This window comes from Aptenodytes forsteri, unplaced genomic scaffold (assembly GCF_000699145.1).
Source record: "Aptenodytes forsteri isolate BGI_AS27 unplaced genomic scaffold, ASM69914v1 Scaffold83, whole genome shotgun sequence".
Classification (NCBI taxonomy): Eukaryota; Metazoa; Chordata; class Aves; order Sphenisciformes; family Spheniscidae; genus Aptenodytes; species Aptenodytes forsteri.
The window spans coordinates 4,290,164-4,298,881 of NW_008795371.1; the positions used below are offsets into that span (position 1 = coordinate 4,290,164).

Genomic DNA, 8,718 nt, shown 5'->3' on the forward strand with positions numbered 1-8,718 from the left:
TGGATGTATTTTCTGGGAGCTTAAAAAAAAAAAAAAAAAAAAAGAAGAAACCAGCAGTTTTGTGCTCCGCTGGAGGGTGAGGCTCAGGGTGGTGATTCTTCCTGACTTCCCTGCTCTGCCCCAACTGGGTGCTGCTGCATTTGCTCTTGGTGGAGCTACGTTGTCTCCTGGGGCCGTGCCAAGGCTGTGACCCCCATTGACATCATGGGGCTGGAGTGTTGCTGCATGGACCCAGGGTGCCCATGAGACCATGCCCCTTCTCTGGGGCTCCTGCTGCTGTGGGGGGTTGTCATCCCAGGGTAGAAAGCTCCTGGGAGGAACGTTATGCAGGGCTGGTATTTCTGCCCACCATGGAAGTCGGAGATTGCCGAGGATAAAGCATCAGATCTCTGTGCATCCCAGCCCCACGGGGATGGACACTGCTGGAAAGCTTGCGGGAGAGGAGTGTACTGTGCTGGAAAACCACTGGGGGCTGTTCTCCAGAGTGATGCTGTGATACAATGGCCAGCCCTGACTCTCACTTAAATGGGTGGAAATCATGTGAGACTGGGACTGTAAAGAGCCTCATTGATTTCAGCAAGAGCTGAGGCTCTGTTCCTCTTGCTTTGGTGTCGGAGGGATTGATCTCGGTACATGTGCATGGCAAGGAGGCAGGGACTGTGCTCCATGCTCTCGAGGGACACACCGGCACAGTGCTGGCACCATCTGCAGAGCCCCTGGGGCTGGGGACCACCCCCGTGAGCTGTGGTGCTCCCCTCGCCCTGCCAGCAAGGTCTCCTTGCACTGCTGCCTTGCATGCACTGGTTTGAGGACACCACCTCAAATGGAGGTCCTGAGGATGCTCCTCCCTCTCTGCCCTGTGGATGGAACAGCCCAGCAGAAGCCAAAAGTTCCTGCTTTTGAGGACACAATGATTTATGCTTTTCCTATAACAGCACTGCAGAGGCCTAATTGCCTTCTCGATTTGGCTTCTGCCACAGCTGAGACCTCTGCGCTGCCCGGAAGAAGCTATGTTTTAAGATAATGCATCTCCTCTGCCTGAAACTGCAGCTACTGCTTTTCAGATCTGACTCCGGGTTGCATCCTGCGTGGGGATTTCCCTCTCCCCTTGCACAAGTTGTAGAAACCAGAGCCTGGCAGGTGTAGGTCGCCCACCCGCTTACCCTGCACGCAGCTCTGCCCTGGGCAGCAAGAGGCTGCTCGGTCCCCCTGTGCCCATCAGCATGTGACAGCAAGTCACCCCTTCCTGCTACCCCCTAAAATAGGTCCTTTACTCGGGAGGTGGGTGGAACTGGTGCTTCCCCTGAAGACATGGCCTCAGTGCGGGGGTTTTTCCGAAAAGCTGCATCCTGGTTCCCGCAGCCGGGCTGCGGGGGCTGGTGGGGCATTTGCAGGGTGCACCGAGGGGTGCGTGGGGTGCCCCTGCCCTCGGCCTCGCTGGGGCTGTGGGTCTGTGTGCACGGCCTTGCAGCAGAGCTGCTTGCTGCACTGCGGGCATGTGGGGGGCTGCAGGCTGAAGGGCACCAGCCTTGCTTGATGGCAGGAGGAAAACGTTTTAAGTGCACCTCCCGTGCACAATGGGATCGAGCTGTGCCCTGTGCAAACCTGAGTGCAGGACCTCTCAGGTTAAACCCGCTTCTGCTTTCCCATTATGTTTTGTGAGCTGTGGGCTGTGTCTCAGTGACTAGTGCTGCCCTGTTGGGCTGTACTGGGGTGTCGCTCCCCCCAGTATCCCTGTCGGGCTGTGCTGGGGGTCACCTCAGTGCTGCAGAGCAGGAGTCGGTTTGGGGGCACCTGGGTGTGTCTCCTTGCAGCGCTGGGGAAGATGTGCTGCAAATTTCTTTGATGGAAGTGGTGGAAATGTAGGGTCCCCTGTACCTGGGAGGTATTTTTGGTGTATTCCTGCTGTGGTTTGAGCTGAGCCGTGCTGCGATGGCATGGCAAGAGCCCCTTGCTCCCTGGCTGTTGCAGTGCAGGGCTGGGACTGAGCCCCTTTGAACCTTGCAGGAACCTCGCCTGCTTTCTGTCTGCGCCCCTCAGGGCCCCCTGTGCGGGGGTGTGGGTTGGTAGTGCATCTGCTCACCGTGCCGCGGGATCCTTTGCATGCACCCTGGCTTGCTAGAAAGCTTGCCCGGTCTGGTGACTGCCTCTGCCGTGCTTGGTGGCACCAGGGAGGGAGAAAACTTGATCCAAGCTGGTTCATGGGGACCCGGGCTCTGCTGCAGCTCAGGTGTGCCCCCCCAGCCCGTGATTACCACTGGAGGTCAGTTGCCCAAATGCAACTTTCACCGGCAGCTAACTGGGTGCTGCTCAAGGTGGCTGTGGGTGCAGGCAGGAGGGTCGGAAACATGAGCGCCAGCTCTGAGACCCTCCTGGCTGGACCGCTGCTGTCTTTGGGGTGGAGGAGCTGCAGGAGTGGTGGCCTGGGGCTCTTGGAAGTGACACCACCGAGGACAGACAGTTGACTGATAGCAACTTGGATTTCAGCTTGTTTTCTTCAAGTTTGTATTTGAAAAAGAAATGCAGGGGATGCGTTTGGTTTTCCCTTTCTCTCCCAAAGCTGTAGTTCAGCTTTTTCCAGCTAAAAACGAGCAGGTAATTCCCGTGGCTGGATGCGTGCGTTCTGGGACGGCTGGAGCTCACGGCTCCCCAAAGCCCCGCGGAGGCAGGGAGCAGCCGGGGGGGCCGTGCATCGTCCCAGCCAGGCTGCAGCCACCTGCGTGTGTGCTGGGGGCTGCGGGTGGTGATGCCCGGCCCCGCGGCTTGGGGAGAGGGGGCACCCATGGTTCGGCCAGCCCCAGCCCCAATGCAGGGGATGTCCAGCTGCCATCAGAGGGGGACAGGAGCGGCAGGGAGGCAGGGCTTAATATCTACTGAAAAGCAAAACCAGCCAAGTCTGCAGCAGTGATGTGAATTGCCTTGAATTAAAGACGACTCCCGTAGTCTGGCCTGGGGTGTGTGTGCCGTGCATGCACTCACGCCACCCGGCCATATTGTGGGCGGCTGCGGTGGGGATCAGCCTCGGGGCCATGCATGGAGCACCCTCTGTCCCTTCTGCTAATGGGGCTTCTCCTTCCAGGCAGCCGAGTTGGGCAGCTCCCTGGGGCATCACCTCGCTGCCCTCCCAGCGTGATGTCGGGCATGCCGCTTCCCGGCACTGCTCCTGCCACCACGCCACCACTCGATACCTCGAAATCCTGCCCCCCCGGTCCCGCTGCCCCCTCCCCAGCTCACTGGTGGTTTCATTGCAGCAGCAGCAGCTCCAGGCCCAGCACCTCTCCCACGCCGCCCACGGGCCCCCGGTCCAGCTGCCGCCGCACCCCTCGGGCCTCCAGCCACCGGGCATCCCGCCGGTCACCGGCAGCAGCTCGGGGCTGCTGGCTCTCGGTGCCCTGGGGAGCCAGGCACACCTCGCCGTCAAGGATGAGAAAAACCATCACGACTTGGACCACAGAGGTGAGAGCGAGGGGCTGGGTCGATGCGGTCCCTGGGCACTGCTCATCGCTGCATCCCGTGGTGCTAGAAATGCCCTGGTTCAGGCATGGCTCTGCTCCCACCGCCCCATCTCCTGAGGGAATGGGCTTCAGGGGATGGGCTTCTGCTTTTAGGGATGCAGCTTTCCCTAAATGATGCTTGAGCCCCTTAGCTCAGCCTGGGCAGCCAAAGGAGATGCCGCTGCTGTTGCAGCGATTCCCAGTGGCAGTTTCCAGGCGATCCCAAAACTTTCCCTGCTTTTCTTGTTTGCTGAGGTCAAGAAGATCCTTGGGAGCAGCTCAGGGATGGTGGGGTTTTTGAGGTGGCAGGGGAGGAGGGGACCTGCCTCCTGACTGCTCCTTTCTTTGCTCATTTAGGGCAGGGAATGCAGATTGCCTCAGGAAATTACACTGGCAGATTGACCTCTGTCAGGTTGATTTGCTCGTGTGCCCCCTGAGTTCGCATGCAGGTTTGAGTCCTCACAGGCTTTGATGGAGTCCTGCTGCAAATCCTGCGTCCCCATTCAGCCATGCCTTGATGGTGAAGCAGCCTTCCTCCTCCTCCTCTCACTGTCAGAGACTTTCGATGGTCTGGAAACCAGCAGTATTCACCAGCAAACTCATTTTTTTCTTGTTATCAGTGATATGACAATCTTTTTAGAAGAAAAAATGATGCATGAGTTTGGTTGGAAACCAGCAGCATTGAAGATTTTCCTCACAAATCCCCCTGCCCATTAACGCATGAAGATCTGAGATCTTCCCCATAATACACCCATTTGCAGGGCAGTTATCCAACAGCCTCACGAAGCTGTTGGGCTCTTCTGCTGGTGGATTTGGGGTGTTCTTCCTCCCTGTGAAAGCCAGTGAGAAAAAACTATTGGTAGCAATTATCCAATTACATTTATTTTTCTCCATGGATTCAAATTACCAGGAGATCCCAGGGAAAACAGGGCTGTTTGTGTACAAGTTAATGGCTAAACCACATCCCACTGATGTGGCTGTGGAGATGGGCGGTCGGGACCTTCTCCTGGGTTTGTGACTTTGGGTACAAGAGCGTTAGGCTGATGCTGTTCCTCTTGCATTTCAGGGCATTTCCCCTTTCCTCTGTGTGTTTTGCCAAATAAATCACACTATCAAAAAGAAAGGGGGAGGAGGCAGCGGGAGCTGGATGGACAAGGGATATGAATTTTAAAGCAAAGCTGAAGAGAGCCCAGATAGGTTTTGAGTTAAGGCAGGAGGCCGTGCAATGAGGAGCTTCGGGATTTTTTTTTTTCTATTTTAAGACTTATTCTAACTTGCTTTATTTTTCTGTCTTCTCTTTATTTTGGCTGTGACCTCGTCTCTGACACCGTCGTCTTCTAAAAGAGCGAGACTCAAGTGCAGTAAGTTCTATTAACCTCCTTTTTTCTCAGCTTCTGGTGGCTGCATGTTTTTGTTCTATCTGTTGTTTTAAAAAACAGGCTTGTGGGTGTGAGCTCCAGGGGTGTCTTTTGCACAGGTCCTATTTAATAACAAAAAAAAAAAAGGCAAGAAAAAACCCCCCACCCTGGCTGGAAGAGCTGCTGGGCTGTTGGCTGTGCCAGAGCGAGCGGAGCCGCCTCCTCCGGGCCAGTTATGAGATTTGGTTTAAATCTTTTTGATTGCTGCAGAGCTTCAAGATTCGGTTTCAATTGACTAAGCCCTGTGAATGAGCACAGTCAAGTCTGCGCAGCTAAAACTCCTTCGGCGATTAGGAAAGCTATTTTATTCCTGATCACTCTTCTATTATCTTGGGTCATCTAATCTGTCGGGATGGGTTTGGCTATTACGCTGTGTTAAGTAGGACTTGGAAGGTCAAGCAGTTAACTAACCAGCTAAATAACCGTGGTGGAGGGCAACCGTCACCTCCAGCACGGCTGCTTTTTATTTGTTTCCCCGACATCTCGGTGTTAGTAGCAGCGGTTTGGTTCTTGTTTTGGCTGGGTGCAGTGCCTGAGCGTGGATGGAGAGGGCGGTGAATATATTTTTCGGTGGGCAGAAGCTGGTAGGAGCCTGGTGGGGGGCTGCCCTCCCCATGGGGGGAGGCTGAGCCCGCGCCCCCCACCCTTGGGGCGCACAATGCCGCTGTCTCGGGGAAAAGCTGGCAGGACAAAGCCCGGCTGAGCCGCGGCTTTGCAGCGATTTCCTGCCATCCCCGAGCCCACAAATGGGCCTTTTGAGAGCCGGGGGCGGATGGGAAGAAAAGTGCTATTTAAGGGGGGAGAGGGGAATTGGGCATCATTAACCTGCTCCTTCGGTGGGGAGGGGGCCGTCAGAGATGGGAAGGTTCCCGATCTATAAAATAAAATATGGGGTATTCCCCGTGGAGGTTTAATGTGCACAATAATCAGAGTTAGTCATTCATATTTTCCTAGCCTTGCCTGCGCAATAAAAAATATTTAGTTTCTTGGCGGCGGGCCAGTGGCGGGGGGAATGGATCGATGCCTCTAAATGCTTGACATGATTCTCTGGTAGCTGCGAGGTTTTTCAGCATGACTGCCTGAGAAGAAAGACCCCGGTGTTATCCAAAGCTGCTTATTGGGTACCGAGGAGAAACATGAACTGCTTTAGTTCTCCCTTTCAGCCGGGAAAGAAAGGCAGGCAGAGGAGCTTAGGAACATTTCTGCTTAGCAGGGGTGGCAGGCTCTGCTACAAGACACGAAATGATGGTAATTTCTCTTGCTGCTCCGAGAAACTAATTGAAGGGCATCTGCGCGGGGCCGGGGCCATGCCACAGGGCGATGCAGGGCTGGGCTTTCTCTGGCACTCTCGAGGTGGTTTTGTGCTGCCATTTTTGCTCCCGGCCCAATCCCGGCATGCGAGGGGCTTTCCTGGGAATGCCAGCATCTCCTGGGCTTTGCTGCTTGAAGCGGGCACAGAAAGCCCCCCCTGAGCAGAGCTGCACCGTGGGGCACTCAGCTCTCCCGGTGACGTGGATTTTTCCAAATGTTCGAGCAGAACTGCACCGTGGGGCACTCAGCTCCGCCGCTCCCGGTGACGTGGATTTTTCCAAATGTTTTTTGGGTGCCCTTTGGCTCAGCAGAGCTCGGCTGCTGGTGCGGCTTAGCCAGGGGTGGGATGAAGCAGTTCCTTTGCTCCCCTAATGAACACTGGGGATGAGGCCCCGGCTCTGCTGATACTGGAGGAAGCACTCACGGGCTCTCGTGGGTGCCAGCCCTTGTGCAAAGCCCTTCCCCTGCCCAGGGCCGGGGCAGAGCTCTGGTGCTCCCTGTGGGGGACAGGGGATGATGGGGCTGGTTTAGGGGAGCGCAGCTTTTCCCCTCTCTGCATTGCCCAGTACCTGCCAGTGGATCCCAGCGGCTGCTGGGAGCTGCTGTAATTGCACACCGCTTCCTCCCGGGGTTTGCCTTTTTAAACAACAACCAGCTCCTCCCTTTTTTTCTGCTGTGCTTTTTGCAGTGAATAGGCTCGGGTGCCCACAAGCAGCCTTGCTGGAATGGAGAAGCCGCACGGGGCTGCCCTGGCAGCATCCCCGGGGCTCGAAGCGATGCTCAGTGTGGTGGTGGCCATCCTCCAGCCCAGGCTGGACCCCGTCCCCGGCTCCCTAGCATGGTGGGGCCGGGGGTCTCACCCCACTGTTGGGGTTTCACAGTCTAGGGCAGGGCTGGGTTTCGGGCTCGGTGCTGGCTGGAGGGCTGTTTGCAGCACCTTCTAAGCTGCTGATCATGAAGCCCTGTTTCCTTCTGTTTCCAGCTTGAAAGTTTTGTTTGTTATTGCAGAATAATTCTGTTTCGCCCTCGGAAAGCCTGAGAGCCAGCGAGAAGCACCGGAGCTCCACAGACTACAGCATCGACTCCAAGAAGAGGAAAGCAGAGGAGAAGGACAGCATGAGCCGATATGTGAGTGGCAGGGACAGTCCGCAGCTGGGTCTGGCGGCCAAGGGGTGCTGAGAGCCGCTGGGGGACGTGGTGGCACAAGGCATGGGGCATGCGGCATGTGTTTGGGCAGGACTTTGGGTGGAAGAAAGCGGGGTTTGGGTAAAACTTTCCAAATGTGGTGTGGGTGACCTGTGTCCTCCTGCTGGAAGGGTTCGGCTCCCTGGGGGGTTGCCCCCCGCCCCAGGGTTTGGCAGCTCAGCAGGGTGTAACTCACTTTGTGTTTCAGGACAGCGATGGTGACAAGAGCGATGACCTGGTGGTTGATGTCTCCAACGAGGTGAGCCATGGGGGCATTTCGGCAGGTCTGCTCCTCTCCCCGCGGCACGGTGGGGGTTTGGGGGCTGAGGGGTGATGCCTTAGGGGCCCCCCGGCACCGGCCCAATTCCTGCATGAAAGGGGAGCCGGAGGGAGCCCTCTCTGCTGCTGGGGGTGCCAATGCTTTCTCCTGTCTCGCAGGACCCCGCCACCCCCCGGGTCAGCCCAGCTCACTCCCCCCCGGAGAACGGCATAGACAAAGCCCGTGGGCTGAAGAAGGGGGATGCGCCAAACAGCCCTGCCTCGGTTGCCTCCTCCAGCAGCACTCCCTCCTCCAAGACTAAAGACCTGGGCCATGTACGTCCTTTGTTCTGCCAGGGGGGTCGGGCCCCGCCAGCTGTGGATGCTTTCTGGGTCTGGGGGCTTGCCGAGCAGGGGCTGCAGATGCCGGTGATTGAACCTTATCCTTTCTTTTTTTCATCCTTTCTCTACCCAGAATGACAAATCGTCGACGCCCGGGCTCAAGTCAAACACTCCGACGCCAAGGAATGACGCTCCGACCCCGGGGACGAGCAGCACCCCGGGGCTGCGGCCGATGCCCGGCAAGCCGACCGGCATGGACCCCCTGGGTGAGTACTGCTGCCCTGGGTGCCCCGTGGTCCCCTGGTGCCCCCACTCTGCTGCTGTCCCCAGCATGGCTTCAGCCCGTGCCCTCCACGGGGGGCACAGCAGCTTGCAGGGGTGTCAGGCTTTTTGGGGACCTAATGCAGCTCAGGACAGGGATGCCAGCAGCTCCGGTGGTCCTCATGCCGGAGGTGGGGTGAGGAGGGACGTCCAGCCATTGCATTTCCTCCTCTGGGGCGAGCGGGGCTGGATGCTGGCAGGCTCCGTCCCCTGACCGTGTCCCCAACCCTCCCGCAGCCTCGGCCCTGCGGACACCCATCTCCATCGCGGGCTCCTATGCAGCTCCCTTCCCCATGATGGGGCACCATGAGATGAATGGCTCGCTCACCAGCCCCGGCGCCTACGCAGGGCTCCACAACATCCCCCCGCAGATGAGTGCCGCTGCCGCC

The 8,718-nt window shown here is 57.5% G+C and overlaps 1 protein-coding gene across 1 annotated transcript in view; it reads left to right on the forward strand.

The window, feature by feature from the left end:
• TLE3 (transducin like enhancer of split 3) overlaps positions 1-8,718 on the forward strand; it is a 28,769-nt gene that overhangs the window by 13,115 nt on the left and 6,936 nt on the right. The window contains exons 4-10 of the mRNA XM_019472385.1: positions 3,255-3,456; positions 4,839-4,855; positions 7,232-7,351; positions 7,617-7,667; positions 7,847-8,002; positions 8,142-8,274; positions 8,567-8,716. Of these exons, the coding sequence (XP_019327930.1) occupies positions 3,255-3,456; positions 4,839-4,855; positions 7,232-7,351; positions 7,617-7,667; positions 7,847-8,002; positions 8,142-8,274; positions 8,567-8,716 (829 nt within the window). The remainder of the gene's footprint in view (positions 1-3,254; positions 3,457-4,838; positions 4,856-7,231; positions 7,352-7,616; positions 7,668-7,846; positions 8,003-8,141; positions 8,275-8,566; positions 8,717-8,718) is intronic.